This window comes from Aquarana catesbeiana, linkage group LG09, assembly GCF_042186555.1.
Source record: "Aquarana catesbeiana isolate 2022-GZ linkage group LG09, ASM4218655v1, whole genome shotgun sequence".
In the NCBI taxonomy this organism is placed as follows: domain Eukaryota; kingdom Metazoa; phylum Chordata; class Amphibia; order Anura; family Ranidae; genus Aquarana; species Aquarana catesbeiana.
Window position 1 is genome coordinate 193,743,769 of NC_133332.1, and position 16,770 is coordinate 193,760,538.

General features: G+C 37.7%; 1 protein-coding gene across 3 annotated transcripts in view; it reads left to right on the forward strand.

Moving 5' to 3' along the window:
- The window catches only part of LOC141108162 (vascular endothelial growth factor receptor kdr-like), a 308,462-nt gene that overhangs the window by 128,032 nt on the left and 163,660 nt on the right, over positions 1-16,770 (forward strand). For all 3 annotated transcript variants that reach the window (XM_073599472.1, XM_073599473.1, XM_073599474.1), the window contains exons 6-7: positions 12,142-12,278; positions 15,823-15,982. In XM_073599472.1, coding sequence (XP_073455573.1) covers positions 12,142-12,278; positions 15,823-15,982 — 297 coding nt within the window. The remainder of the gene's footprint in view (positions 1-12,141; positions 12,279-15,822; positions 15,983-16,770) is intronic.

Here is a 16,770-nt window from a genome sequence, read left to right on the forward strand (position 1 = left end):
CATCTCCAGTTATTTGAGTTAAATTAATTAAAAAAATACCCAGCCTTAAGCCCAATACCTAGTTCTTCCCCTTGGTGAGGTAAAACATGTCACGTGTATGTAAAGTATAACCCACCATGTATTGTCTTAGTAATTGTAAACGTAGCTGATACATCACATTTTCTGTAGCATTTTGCCACATCAAATACATCAACATTTGTTCAGAGAGTGAGCAAGAGCCAATTATCATGTTTCATTGGCTGAGCTCCTAGTAAAATGAATGACAAGTGAGGAAATTGAGAGTAAACTTGATACTAATAACTAAATCCCAAGGATTTAGCATTTCATTAACTTAATAGAATTTATACAGCACACAAAGTCACTTTGTATGAGTGGTTCATGCTTAGCCTGGTCCTTGAGGATCTTTCTGTTCTCAGATACTTTTCAACTGTAGCTGTTATAGTCATTAACTTGTTGCCAGAACTTCCTCAAAATAAAAACAATTTAGCTAATCCTGGAGGTCTGGATCAAGGTGCAAAGTAACCGTCATCTTAGATTTTTATTATTCTGTTATTATATAATAAAAAATATGTTTTAAAAAATAAAACAAAACAAATGAAATTTTGTAAGTCAGTTAATAGTGCCCTTCCCACCATTCTGATTTGTGTTTTGGTTTGACATTCCACTTACTTATCCATTGGCAACAACCACTTGAGTGACTCTCAACTACACTCCTGTATCCTATCTTGACTCCTGTCAGTTCCCCTATGCTTAGTGTTTATTTCTTTTGGTATTTTGTGAACTGCTTGATTATACCTTGAACTGCCCTTCCCCTATTGCTCCAAGCAATGTGATGGGGAATGATCAACTAACCTAGATAAAATAATCAAGCACAAAAACCCTGGTCACCTAGGCACTGAAACATACCCAAGTGAAGGTAAATGCTATAGATGAAGTAGCTGCAATGGGTAGCCTTAGTGTCTGAATTGATGAAAAGTGTATAATTTTTTTAAACGGCAGAAATTTTTGATTAAATAACCAAATAGACAACGTTAGCTTAGTGGATAAAGTGAAGCTGTGTTCAGTTAAATCATTAGTTAATTCTGCTACTCGTGATTGGGTATTCAACGTGAACAATTTTCCGTAAGCTAAGAGGACATTCTATATTCCTTTAAAGGATAAGTCCACCCTAACACTAAAATCCCTGCATCTAAAAACATCCATGATCTAACACTAACCTATCTAGCCCTGTGAAGAAGAAATCAGTATACATACCTTTTTTGAAGCTGATCCGGTCTGGACTCCAGCGTTGGAAGCTCTGCAGAGGGCACAGCTGACAACGGCTGTGAAATTATTAGGGAGTGACGTCATCCATAGACTTACTTGTTGGCTGTGTCCTCTGCACCCACCACCACAGTGAAATCACAGTTGACAGCTCAGTGTGTGATCGGGGTCGCATCGGCTTCAAAAAAGGTATGTATGCTGATTTCTTCTTTACAGGGCTAGATAGGTTAGTGTTAGATTGTGGATGTCTGCAGATGTAAAGATTGAAGTGTTAGGGTACACTTATCCTTTAATAAATCAACCCCAAATGTGTCACAAAAATGTAGTGCATCATGACTTGAAAAGGTTAGGAACCATTCCTGGAAGGAATCCATAAAAATCAGTGCATCCAGTACATATACAGTAGACACCAGTGAGTACAAAACTGTTGACCAGGAAGATAAATCATACTAGTTATGCTGGGAAGAGTATAAGAGAAAATACAAATAGGATTACTAAGAATAAAAAAAAAATACATTCTTCTAAGAGCTCTCGAGTTCCAGAACAACCCAGACAGACTGAATTTTTGCCATGAGAGTTTGCTGTAATTCCTGTTTAAATGACAGGAAATTCCATCTATTCTTTTTATTTGTCAGCAAAATTAAAGTATCTGAAAACTTTTTAATGATTCATTATAATCTAGATAAGCGTTACAGAAAAACTGCTGGTATGTAGAGAGAAATATGCCTGTAATAGCTGATCTTTTTTTAAAGTTAATTTCTTTAAAAGTAGACATTCATTTGATCATTTAATAAAATAATTGCTCAGCTTTAAAATAGAAAATTCTGAGCTAATTATCAGCCTTAGCAAAACTCAATCAAAGGCATAGATTTGTGTGTTGCTGTCCTCTAAACCTTGAAATACAAAGTTACACTCTGTAAAATAACACTGGTGCTTACAATCACAGAAGCTATGCCAAAGGATCAATTTGACTTTTAAATGAATGATTTTAAAATTTCATTATAGCTTTCTACCATAGCAGAGCTCAGATTTTCAATAATGGGACCTCAAGAAGCTAAGTGATATCATTTGTGACCAGCAAAAGACACAACTCACAAAACAGAGCTAAATCATGATCACTATCTATGGGTATTCTTTGGAAAATATAATATCCCCAGAATTTGATTCTTTCTTGTCAAAATAAGTTTATTGAGTATACAATGTTATAAACATCCATAAAGTAAGTTTACAAGGATCTATAAAGTAAGCTCATTGTTTTACAGTAGGGTTTATATAGGTAAATATCATGAAATTTCAAATATTAAACATTGGGTTCACGTAAACCTAAATTAAAGATATATATCATTTCCTTAGTTACTTTTGTAGGTATTTAAATGATTTATACCTACTATAAATATTGTTTACAAGTAGAGTGTATATAGGTCAAATAAATTCTGATAATGAGCTTTAATAGTAAGGTGGAGAAAAGGAAAGAGAAAGAAGAAAAAGGGTTGAAAGGTAGAGGTATGGTCCACAAGGTTGTCCCGCTCGTCAGTTTATTATTCTTTTTAGTTCTCTTTGAAGCCTTAGAATGGGTGTCTCTGTAAGTCATTTAATCTGTTACCATGGCAACAGGACAGAGTCATTGAAGTTTGACAGGAACTGTTGTTTTATCCAAGGATGCCAAAGTTTTTCAAATTTTGGAATTTGATTTTGATTGATGGCTACCATCTTAGCATGGGACATTGTATTATTCATTCTGTGAATTGTTTCTGCTAGTACCAATGTAGGAGATTTCCATGCCTTGGCCACTGTTTGTTTTGCAGCCGTTATTAGTTGGATCATAATTTTGAATTTAGAGAGTGTTAACCATTCCGGTTTTAGATTAAGTAAAGTTAAATATGGATCTGGTTGTATTATTTTTTTAAATATTTTAGATGCAATCACGAAGACTTCCTTCCAGAAGATTTGGATTACTGGGCACGTCCACCATATGTGTAAATATGTGCCTATTTCTGGGCATCCTCGAAAACAAAGAGCTGAGGTATTAGGTGAATATTTTGCCACTCTAGCGGGTACAAGGTACCAGCGAGTTAGGACTTTATAATTTGTCTCCAGTGCTAAGATGTTGGGTGAAGATGACTTAGATGTGAGCCATATGTTAGACCAGTCCGTGTCTTCTAAAGTTCGTCCCAGGTCCTCCTCCCACCTCTGAACGTAAGAGGGTCTATTAAGATTTGCTACTCCATATAATTGATTATAAAGTGATGAAATTGTACCTTTAGCAAATGGATCTTTTGTACAGATTGATTCAAAAATGGATAATTGGGATAATGGTGTATCCCCCTTTAGGAATGGTGTATAGAAATTTTTGATTTGGAGATATCTAAATATCTCAGAGTTTGGTAGATCATATTTTTCTCTAAGCGATGGGAATGAAAGGAATGATTTAGATGCTATGAAGTCATTTAGTGTCTGAATGCCTGATGTTGTCCAAGCTTTAAAAGAATTTGGGTAGATCCATGCCGGATAAAAGGCCGGATTTCTGATAAAAGAGAGGAGAGGATTGTGTAGAGATTGTAACTGATATTTGGTTTTTAGTTTATCCCAGAGAGATAAGAAGTGTTTAGTTATGGGATTATGAATTTTAAAGCGGTCTTTAGGATCAAGCCATAATAAATTTGATATTAATAGAGGGTCATTTTCTGAAGCCTCTATAAATACCCATAATGGGATTTCCTGTTTTGCATGGTATTTGGACAGACTGGCCAAATGTGCTGCTCTGTAGTAGTTAGTAAAATTAGGGTATCCCAGGCCTCCTTTATTTTTGGGAAGATGTAGTGTGTGTATAGGTATACGTGGTTTAGAAGAGCCCCATATAAACGAAGTTGCTCTTTTTTGTACTATTCTCAAAAAATAGGAAGGAATTGGAATAGGGAGGACTCTGAATAGATAAAGCAATTTGGGTAGAATAGTCATTTTGATTGCATTAATCTTCCCTATCCAGGATAAAGGAAGTTGCGACCATTGTTTTATTAGATTTGTGATCTGTCTTAATACAGGAGGATAATTGGTTGAGAATAAGTCAGAATGAGATGCTGTTAAATGAATTCCAAGATATGGGATTGATTTTTCTGCCCATGTGAATGGGAGTGCAGCCCTAGCCGGGATCAATTTCATGTTTGTGAGTGAAATATTAAGCACTAGGCATTTCTTAGGATTAATCATAAGGCCGGATAGGGCTGCAAATCCATCAAGAGCTGGTATTAAGTTAGGACCAGAGACCTGTGGTGATGAAAGAAAAAGTAATATATCGTCTGCAAATATACATAATTTGTGTGTAATACCTCCTACTTCAATGCCCGTTATAGTTTGGTTTGTTCTGATGTATTGGGCCATGGGTTCGAGTATAAGGGCAAATAATAAGGGAGATAATGGGCAACCCTGTCGGGTACCTCTTTCGATATTAAAGGCTTCAGATTTGTATCCAGCATATTTTATATAGGCTTTGGGTTTATTATATAATGCTTTGATCCATGTTAAAAAGTGGGGTCCAAAACCCCATTTTTGTAATGAATATTGCATATATTGCCAGGATACTGTGTCAAATGCCCTCTTAATATCGAGAGATAGAAAACATAAAGGGATTTTCTGTTTTTTAGCAATATGTGCCAATAACACTGCCCTGCGTATATTATCGCCTGCCTGTCTATTTGGCATGAAGCCTACTTGATCTCTATGTATTAATTTTCCTATAATGCTATTGAGGTGTTTTGCTATTATTTTTGCTAATAATTTAATATCGAGGTTTAACAGAGAGATAGGCCGATAATTCACACAGGAAGTATCATCAGAAAGGGGTTTTGGGATCATACAAACAATTGCCATTAGTGTTTCTTGCCGAAAAGAATGTCCATCTAGAAGTTTGTTAAAAGTTTCAGTGAGAATGGGAGAGAGTATTTCTGAGAATGTTTTATAGTATAAAGCCGAGTAGCCATCTGGGCCTGGTCTTTTGTTAAGTTTTAGGTCTTTTATGGCGTTAGCAACTTCATCTATAGTTATAGGCTCATCCAAACTGCTTTTTTGATTCTGAGATAACTCAGGTAAGGTTATTTTTGAGAAGAAGGATTCAGCCTCTGTAGGATTAAATTCATTGTTTGTCTTGTATAAAGTTGCGAGATGTGAGTGAAATTTATGGACTATTTTAACTGGATTACAAGTGTAAACATTTTTTGACAATTTCAAACGTATTGGTTTGAAAGATTTGTTAGTTGAATTTAATGCCCGAGCCAAATATGTACCTGGTTTGTTTTTATTCATGTAGAAATTGTGTTTGGAGCGTTTGAGGGATTTATCAACTGACTCAGTGAGAAATAGATCGTATTCCAATCTCGATTTTTCCAGATGAGATTTTGTACTCTGAGATGGATTATCTTGAAATGATATGTAGGCTGCATTAAAATTGAGTTCTAGTTTTTTTGCTAGATTTTTGCGTTCCAGTTTAAATAGTGCCATTTGTCTTTGTATTGTACCACGCAAGACAGGCTTATGAGCTTCCCACAGTGTTATTGGGGAGATGTCTGTTGTATTATTAATTGATATGTATTCCTTTAAAGCTTGTTCAATGGCCATCTGATGTAGTGGGTGTTTGAGCATTATGTCCGGTAAGTACCACGTTGGGTCATGCGCTTTTGGTATGGCTGAGGCTATAGTAGTGTATACTGCATTATGGTCAGACCACGGAATCGGAATTATATCTGATGCAATAATTTCTGGTATCATTCCTATTGTTAGAAAAATATGATCTATTCTGGTGAAGGTTTGTTGAGGGTGCGAGAAATAAGTGAATTTCTTTTTCATTGGGTTACTTTCTCTCCACGAATCTACCAGATTGTATTTGGAAAGAAGTTGAGAAAAAGGTAATCTAGAGGTTATTTTGGATGGTGTAAAAGGTGATTTATCTAGAAATGGGAGGAGGACCTGGTTCGAATCCCCACACATTATCACTGTTCCTATTTTGTGTGTATTAATCACTTGTAATATATGTGAGAGGAATGGTGTAGGTTGTTTGTTAGGAGCGTAGTAGGAAATCACCGTGATTGCTGTATCCATTATATAACCCATGAGTATCAGGTATCTACCTTCTGGGTCTTTAATTTCTGATGATAAGGTGAATGGTGTGGATCGGTGAAATGCAATTAGAGTTCCCCTTTGCTTGGTACAGGCAGAAGCCGTGTAAATTTGTTGATAAAAAGGAGAAATATATTTTGGAGTAGAATCTTTGGTGAAGTGTGTTTCTTGGAGGCATACTATGTGAGCCTTCTTGTTATGGAAAGTACGGAAGGCTTTGGTCCTTTTTTTCAGGGACATTTATTCCCTGAACATTCAGGGAAAGTATATTCAGTGGTGCCATGGCAACAGATCAAATAGTTTTGACTTACTTTTTGTTATGCAGAGCTGACTGCGCAGATCAACCTGTGTGGACTGAAGAGATGAATAGATAGAAAAGAAACCAGTGAATTCTGGAGTAAAGAGTAAACAAAAAACATATGAGATTAGATGATACATTGTATAAATTATTTTTTGCAAGTAATCACAATTTACCCATGAAAGAGAATAAATATCGCTCTCAGGGGAATAAGTGCCTTCGTCACACTCCCACATAATATGGTTGGGAGAATGAGGAGGGCTAATGGGGGTACACGGATCTTCCGCTTACAGGAGAGAAGTGCTATGTCAAAAGACATCAAAATGATGTTTCATTAATTGGAGTGCAGAATATAGTTTTTGTTGAAATTATTTATTCCAGGGTGGTTGTATATGGTTAGTCTTGCCCTAGGCTAAATAATTCAGTTAGAAAGGTACTGTTAATAACTTTGGTATTGATGAAGATAGTTTGAATTATTTTAGGATTTTAACCCTTTTAGAGTAAACAATTACATATTTTATTCATATGCAACTGTTTAGATACGTTAACTCATAAAATTGAGGTTGTATTGCTTCAGATTAGAATAAACAAAAACATAATTCTAGGAACTAGTTAGGTAATAATATATTTGTTTTAAGAAAAGAAAGAAAAAGCTTCCATTACTTCTGGATTATTGAACATATTTGTCCTAAAAAGTAATAAATCTATTGTTATTACCTGATAATATATAACTGAACAAGAATTTCCTTATTTCACTTATATATTCTAAGGCTATATGAATCAGAAGTAATAAGAAATATAACTGGAATGTAACATGATCCCACACAGTGTGTGACTATCAGAATGCAGTTACATTCAGTTATAAATACAGGTTTTTTATAGAGAACCATCTCTTAGTATAATAAATGAAGAGATATCAGGAATTAGGATGTCAGTCCATTGAATCTTCTTGGTCCATGGATGATGTGGCATAACGGCCTCTTTTGTGAGAATGATGATTCCCATTTTGTTCTGAAATTTTCTGAGTGCTGCCTGAAGGTGAAGATGATGCCATTCTTCTGCGTGTGGGAGAGTTGCTGCTTGTGGGTTCTGTCAGATTTAATTTTAAAAGGGTTTGTTGTAGTTCATCTGCTGATCTGCTTCTGTAAATTGTACCTTGGTAGTTAAATCTGACTGAAAAGGGTAAGCCCCATTGATACATAATGTTGTGGCGTTGCAGTTCCATTAGTTGGGGTTTCATGGATCGTCTTTTAGTAATAGTAAGTTGGGATAGGTCAGCAAAAATTTGATAATTGTGTCCTTGAAAATTAAGTTCCTTTTTTTCTCTTGCAGCAATTAGTATTTGTTCTTTCGTTCTGTAATAATGAAATTTTGTGATTATATCACGTGGGGGTCCATCTTTCTTTTTGGCTGTGAGGGCTCTGTGTACTCTGTCCAGTTCTAAACGTTCAATAGGGATATCTGGCTTTAGTTCTTGTAATAGAGCAGTAATAGTAGATTGCAGGTCTGTCACAGTTTCAGGTATTCCCCTTATGCGCAAGTTTGAATGTCTGGCTCTATTTTCGTAATCTTCGAGCTTAGTTTGAAGTATTAAATTCTCTTCTTTTAATTGTTCCAATTCTGTTATATTTACTTGGGTTGTAATTTCAATTTCATCCATTTTTATTTCTAGGGCTGAGGTGCGGTTTCCCAGCTCTCTTATTTCTTTGGTTAGGCTTTTTGTTATTTGGTCTGAGGTTTGTTTTAACCTCCCTGGCCGTATGATTATTTCGGATTTTAAGTGCTGAAAGCGGTACAATTATTTTGCATGGAAATTTGGCGTTTTATATTGTAGGTCTGTAATTCTTAACAATAACACACTTAAATCTGTCCAAACAAGAGTCTAGTAGATATCCCGGGTATGATAAAGTTTGAAACACAAAAACATAATTTATAATATAATAAATAAAAATAAATAATTAAAAAAAAAAAAATTAATAATAAAATAAATTTCCCCACGATTCACTATCACTCAATTCTGCAAGTGTTCTAATTTACTATCGGTGTTTTCTAGCTGGTCTAAAGCCACTTTTGATGTAAAGGGACACTTTTTGGTTGCTATGGACAATCTCCAGTTTCCAGGCAGAAAGAACAGTATATATAACATAAAACTGAAGGCAGGGCATAGGACAAAGCACTAGGGACAAAAGGGATGTGAAATAATTTCATACAGTACTGTAATCTGTAAGATTACAGTACTGTATGTGTTATGATTTTACACTTTTTTGAATTTGCTGCCAGGCTCCGCCCCCGTGCGTCGCGCCGCTAGCAGGGAACGGAGCCTGGCACGGAGAGGCTTCAGAGGAGGACGGAGCCCACAGACACAGCGGGGGACATCGCAGGATCCCGGGGACAAGGTAAGTAAAGCCATACCAGGATCCTGCGATGTAATCCCGAGTGTGGCTCGGGGTTACCGCTAATGGTCCTGAAATTTAACCCAAGCCACACTCGGGAAAACCGCCAGGGAGGCTACAGCCTTATGAAGCATCTTTTCAAATTGTAATAATATTACTGGGGATGCTGAGGAGGCTTGTGGAGAAGTTTGTGAGAGGATTTGTTCTGTATCTGACTCAAATGGAGAGTCTTGCTGTGACATTTTCTGTCTGTGAGAGCGCCCTGATGCTGTATCTTGTGAGGTGACTGGAGCTGCTTTAGTTGCAGTGAGTGCCTGTGAGTTCTTTGTGAGGTGATTTTTATTTCTGCCACGGTTTCCTCCCAGTACCATATTTCCTGCCCAAACTTTCACAGTTTGTTCCCTGGGGCAAAAAGGTTCAAATGGATACCTTTTGAGCCTGCAGGCTCCGCTTTGTCCTTCTCTTCTCTCCTCAGCGGTGCGGAGCTCTAACAATGCATGTCTGCTCCGCTAGGCTTCGCCCATCTCCCCTCCAGAATTTGATTCTTAAGCCGCACGTGTTACATTTCAGGTCAATGTCATAGTGGTGTATTGTGCTTCTATTCCTGATAATCTTCATTCTGACTTGCCCCCATTAAATGAACAGTAAAGCCTTTGGCAATCCATAACTTTGTAAGCTTTAGCTAGACATAATGGAGTTGATTTACTAAAACACTAAAGACTTTTCACTTAGCAACATAAATGTTCACTTTGCAAAGCGTTTGTGAATAAGGTGAATCTTTATTTAATTTAAATGCCCAACTGCATATTTAATTACCCTTACAAATGCACTGTCAGCATACCATAAAAGAGAACTAAAGGCTCTTTATCTCTCTGCCCAGACCATGTCAGTTATCAGTCCTAAGCTTAGTCAGAAAACAGGTCAGCCTCTCTGGGCTTTTCAGCCTGACTGACCTCTCAGAGGGAGGGAATACAAGTGAATCACAGAACACTGATCTTTTAAAGATTACCTCACTATTATATTAAATGAAAGTGATACACAGATGAAACAAATCCTCCTACACAAATTGTACCTGATTATCTGCAGCCCTCTCTTCTCTATAGCCTTCTGAAAGACAACGATCAAAGTCTTTTTCTCAGCTCCAGCAGGCAGGGGGTGGGGATCTGACATCAAACAATGAACAGCATAGAGAGGAGGGCTGAGTATAATCTGAGAACTGAGTGTATAAAGGGGGTTTGTTCATTCCTTCAATCTCATAAGAAAATATGCACAGCAGAAGCTGTCAGTCACCTTCTGTGTGCTTTATACATAGTCCACACTGTCCAGCAAAACAAAGTCACAGGGGTTTGGAGAAGCTAAAACACTGGTGGGGGGGGTCACCTTTTATATACACAATGCACACCCCGTTGCATTATGAGGGCATTTGAAATTAAAATGGAGCTCATGTACAACATACTATTTGTTACAAGTTTTAACCGCAAACAGTTATCGGATTATACTTTGTGATAATAGTCCTTTGAGAGTGGAAACTTTAATTCTTAAATTCTCTCTTAAAAACGAAACTCCAGTCAGATCTAGCAATACACCTTATCCAAAGAATCCCCAAACTTTAGCTGGATCTGATAGAATCTTTTTTAAAAACAGTGAATCTTTTCTTGACTATATTTCCTTAAAAGGTGTACTCCACAGGATGTATTTGCTGCTGTTTCCAGTTAATATGACCATTCATAGCTGCACCCTCTCCTAGAGATGGGTGACTGGTGCTGTCACCACCTCCTTGTAGTATATGCAGGTTCTGATGTACATATTCTGCATACAATTGGAGGTTTGGCATCACACCCCAGTCTTTTCCACCTATTTGTGCTTTGAACATTTGATGGGCATCTTCTGCATGTTTTACTACAGTCCCAAAATATCATGGGACATGTAGTTCTGGGAGGTGTACCTAACCTAACAAGCCCTAGGATGTGACATCAGGCACCTTATAGATCCCTAGTTGCAGTCCTAGGAAAGAAACAATTACATTATAGCCACTTTGAATTATACTTGTAACAATAACTATAAAAAATTAAAATAACTATAATAAAAACAATCACTGTATTGCTATTTATTCAATATTAGGAATATGTACTTTTAGCGAATATAGGTCCTCTATACTATGTACTGTAGCATAATTAGAATCACATGAACAAGTCTGCATAGGAGGTCAAGAGGGAGATCGGTATCCACTCTGAACCTAAGCCTCTACAGATCATTGGGTGAAAAGCTCTGATATCCTGAGGGTTAACCATAATAAGCTTAGTCTGCTCTTTCCATTAAATCTGCCTAGGTGTAACTAACCATCTACAATGCCTTTATTATGCTGCCATTAATGGTTAATTGACTATTACAGTGAATTCTCAGATACTTAGTCATACAATTTAGATGGTTATGGAAAGGATTATGCCTTTAAAACATACACATTTTATTCTTGCAGATTTATTATCTATTTTAAATGCATTATTGCGCCTTTAGGTGACATCTACTGACTTGTGAGTTCTGGTATACCTTTGCCATTTGAATTTTCCAGTTATTTAAATGCTATCATCACATTTTAGTGTACATTTTCATGTTTTTGTGCTTCCCCATTATTTAAGTTGTTTGCACTATGTTAGTGTCTAGCAAAAATGCCAGCTCATATTTTGTTTCTTTATAGAGTATTGCATTTCCAAATCTATACAAAAACATATTTTTTTTTGTATCAAAAGATACATTTCTCAAAACACATAGTTATGGCTAGGAACATCAATTTTTTTTAAAAAAATTACTAGGTGATTGAATTAAATACTGTCATAAATAAACTTTTTATAACGTCTGAAAAGGAGGATATAGATCTGTTTTGTGTGTACAACCACGAGTATAGCACTGATTTTGTGAACTTTTATCCAAAGGTACTAATAGGAGTCTATTTGTAAAAAATTGTAATGCCTCAGCATTGGCACAACCGTTGCGTGTAATCCCTGTAATGTATCTAATATGTGTATTTCCACTGATCCATATTGTGAAATATAAAATAATTTGTATTCCATTTTACTGCAGAGTTTTCACCAACAGAAATAGTCCAAGTGAAAGCAGAGAACTCCACCCTGCTGGTAGGGGACACACTTAGCCTGCTTTGTGTTGGGGAGACCCCCTTTAATTCCAGAGTGATTTTGGATTGGGTGCACAACGGAAAGGTAACAATATGAAGAGCTTGGTAACAATGTGTAATTATTAAATGTAGATGGGCATGTTTTCACTTGTTTGCTGAATTTCTAGCCAAATATTCTTCTATAAGTATGCAAACTTTAAGGCTAAAGTCTGTGATTGAAAAAGAATATACCCATGCTGCGACATGAAGGTGCCCACAACATTTCCCATTTATAATGTCTGTAGGCACCTTAAGAAATGTGTCAATGACTTGACGCATGATGTATTGTTTCTGCTATTTTCACACACTGGGTCAATTCACTAAAAGATAAATACCACGTGATTTTTTGAGTTAAAATAACCCATGCAGTATTTATCTCAAAAGTAGTCAATTTACGAAAAAAACATGCATTATTTACAGGATGCGCTAAAAATATGTAATATGTTTTAGATATTTATCACTTAAATTTAGGATTCTTTTTGGCTTTTTTTTTTTTTTTTTACACGCTAATGCCCCGTACACACGGTCGGATTTTCCGATGGAAAATGTCCCATCGGAGCGTGTTGTCGGAAATTCCGACCGTGTGTGGGCTCCATCGGACATTTTCCATCGGATTTTCCGACACACAAAGTTGGAGAGCAGGAGATAAAATTTTCCGACAACAAAATCCGTTGTCGGAAATTCCGATCGTGTGTACACAAATCCGAAGGACAAAGTGCCACGCATGCTCAGAATAAATAAAGAGATGAAAGCTATTGGCCACTGCCCCGTTTATAGTCCCGACGTACGTGTTTTACGTCACCGCGTTCAGAACGATCGGATTTTCCGACAACTTTGTGTGACCGTGTGTATGCAAGACAAGTTTGAGCCAACATCCATCGGAAAAAATCCTAGGATTTTGTTGTCGGAATGTCCGAACAAAGTCCGACCGTGTGTACGCCCTATAACACTGCACCAGAGGACGATAATTCTGTAAATAAATGCACACAGAAATATTATATTATAAAAAACTATGAAAACAATCTAGTATGTTTTAATTCACAGAGCAATCTCCCACTGGTGAAATATTCCAGTGTATTTTATCTCCTGAGCTCAGGGCAGGACATTTCTACACTGATACACTGTATACATTTAACTTACTGGCCAGTGCAGTTCCTCTCATTGTTATTTTGTAGTCAATTTTGTTCTTTCATGAACTGACTTTAATGATCTCTTTTTTTGTGGTGTTTACCTCATATTTGATATTTTACTTTGATGAATTGACTCTCTTATTATCTAATGTGATATTTAAAAAAAATGACTCACGTGACCCTCATAGCGGATGCATAATCCTTTAGTGAATTGATCCCACTGTGCAGTCATTCAGTGTTGCTGAAGGAATTTTATTTTGTGAAACTAATTTAATTTCAATGATTTTAGGTGAATCCATTGGAATTGCCTCTCCTGAATGATTTAGATGTTTCTTGTTCTCACTACCAGAGTAGACATAAATATGGTTATTGCCTTAGGGAGGCCATATGTGATTAATTTTTGAGCCGATACCCTCATGCACAGATTTGATGTGGATAAAGGAATCCTCCACTGTGATATCGTATTTTGCCAGGGAGGGAGCCTTCCCCACTGGCACACTACAATGATCAGTGCTGCCAAGTAGAGCCAGCAGCACTAATCAGTCAGGAAAAAACCCAACAGGCTGGTTGTACACAAGTTGATCGATAGATCAATTTGTATACAACCAGCTAGCCCATACGTGGATTGAAATTGCTGCTGAACCGGCTATATTTTTATCCATGTATGGCTAGCTTTAGTGTAGCCATTAACTTAGTTGTCTGATCCTGTAGATGTCTTCAGGATTGAGGGATGATATCAGGAATATCATAGCCTACTATTAGTTCTCAGCAGACACCGCTAAATAATAGACCTTTGGAGAAAAATGGGTATAGCAGCTAAGTTATACAGCAGTTTTCTGGCTATAACAAACTACTGTCTCCCTTACGATAACACTGATGGTGGAGCCACCAGCAGGACAATAGACTTTGTTAGCTAGTATGATACAGTCATGAATGGCTATAATGCAGTCTGTGAAATTCCAGTTAAAGATTCACACATTGTAATCGATTTATAGTGTCATGCCCCTGTAGGTATGTTTGGGAGGGATTGCTGCTAGAAGATATTAACTCTCAAAATAACTTTTTCACTCCATGCCCTGACTTTTTCAATCCATGCTCCGCCAGCATGGAGTGCGGCTCCATGCTGGCAGAGCTGAGTGACAGCCTCACCCCCCAGCACGTGGTCCTCACACAGACTTGTATTGCAGGGAAGGGAAAGGGTCTGTTTGATCAGGTAGTTTACATTACTGAGTGCACTAGGTCTAAGGCTGGCCATACTTGAGTCATTTTTTTTGTTATTGTATTCTGACAGCAGGGAGCCCCCCCCCACCAGAATATACTGGACCAGTGCTGCTGGCTACAGCCGGCAGCGTTGGTCAATAGAAAATTTCCAACAAGCTGCTTCCAAAAAAGTTATGCGGTCCTTCCTGAACCACCCGAAGTTCGATCCATGCCGCTTAACTCTGGTGTCAAATGTAATGCATAGTCCTAATTAGAATCCTTGCACAAGGACAATCCCTGCTGTGACATGAAAGTACAGATAAGGCTAGGAGAACAGAGGCTTTTCATGTGAAACATACAAATCAATGTCACTTGGAGTGTGGGGACGGGTTACTGAGCTGGTGGAGTGCGGTCCAGGCTCAGCGGTATTGGCTCAGATATGCTGCATTAAAAGAGAGAGAAGAGCTATGAAGTGTATTGATGACTGTTATTTGTAGTGCATAGAGTGTGATGAGGAACTGATGTCAGGATGAACAGTGTAAAGAGTACAGAAGTTGGGTCACAAATTACAAGGAGTTAATTATGTTGTCTATGGAGAAGCATCCCTTTTAAGTTGGAATGCTCCCTTAAAGCCCACCTTGCATTACACTGCAGCCTCAGCCCACTTTTGGGGGTGCTTCCTCCTGGTCCCCACATGGGTGCAGTAAGCTCCACCAACAACTTGGCCATAGATGGATCTTTATTTTTTTATCAGCCAGCTGGCTGACTAAAAAATCCAACAGATTCTCCTATCTACACATTCGAGGTTGATGGAGGAATCCTCCCCATTGCGCTATTGTATTCTGACAGCAGGACCCCTCCACTATCAGAATACAGTGATCAACACTGCATCCAATTGCAGCACTGATTGAATGAAAAACTTCCAACATTCATGTTTGAGAGAAGCTGAATGTTAGATCAACTTCTCTCTTAAGGGAAAGGCCACAGATGGATCAAATATTTGTCAGGTCCCTTCCGAATCAGCTGAATCCATCTATGGACAGCTTTACTATGAATAATAACAGATGCCGCAGCTCACATTCATTTTAATTTTGTGAAAAGCAGTACAAGCAGTTTACTAAGGCCCTAGTATGTAATGAGTCATTCAGAAGTGAATGCCTAAATAGATAGATAAATAAACTTTTATACAAGAAGTCTGCAAAAAATGCATTGGACTATTTTTTTCTTTATAAAACAATCAGCTCTGTTGTGTTTCATCAGGTTTTAAAGTCTGTGAAGACCTTATATTCAACGGATAAGAAACACATTGGAGAAAGACTTCTGGTTTTTAAAAGCGTAACACTGGCACAAGCTGGAGTATATACCTGCAGGGATTCCATTTATCATAATCAGGCTAGAAACATTTCTATAACTATATATGGTAAGTACATTATCATCAACTGCTGTTTTATAGAAAGCAAATATCTCCATAAATGAAAATAAAAACTCTTGATATACAGCGTAGAATTCAATGGGGATTCCATCCCCATTCCAGGTCCTGGGGCCTTTCCTGACTGCATAGCCCCTAATGCTTCCTGTACTTCTTCTAAGGAGATGTCCCTATCCAGCTCCTCACGTTTTCCTGGCTCCAAAGAGGGGAGTGGGACCCGCTCCAGATAACGGAGTACCTCACAGTTATCAAAGTTTGCTCTAGAAGAATACAGGTTTTGATAGAACTCAAGAAATCTTGCATTAATATCAGCTGGGACCGTCAACAAACGGCCATCTAGTGCTTTCAACCTACCAATGTGAGTCATAGTATGCCGCCCCTTGGCTAGCCAAGCCAACAGCCTCCCGTTCTTATCACTGAATTCAAAAACCCTTTGTGTGCTGTCAAGCATGGATTTTTGCGTAAGATCAACCCTAAGTATGGACAGTTCTCTCAGAGAATCCTGCCAGGGCACATAGTGAGCCTGGTCAGGAGTCCGCACATAATCAGCTTCCCTCAACCTTGCTTGTTCCTCTAAATGCCTCAGAGACTGCGCAGATCTCCTTTTTTTACTTGCTATGTGGGCCATGTATTCCCCCCTGGCCAAGATTTAAATGCGTCCCACAGCACCAGCGGCCCAGAGGAGTCATCATTGTTTATCCAGAAGTTACATAGAGTCTCAGGTAGCTCTTCCTGGATCTCAGGATCCATGATCCAATATTTAGACAGGCGCCACATGA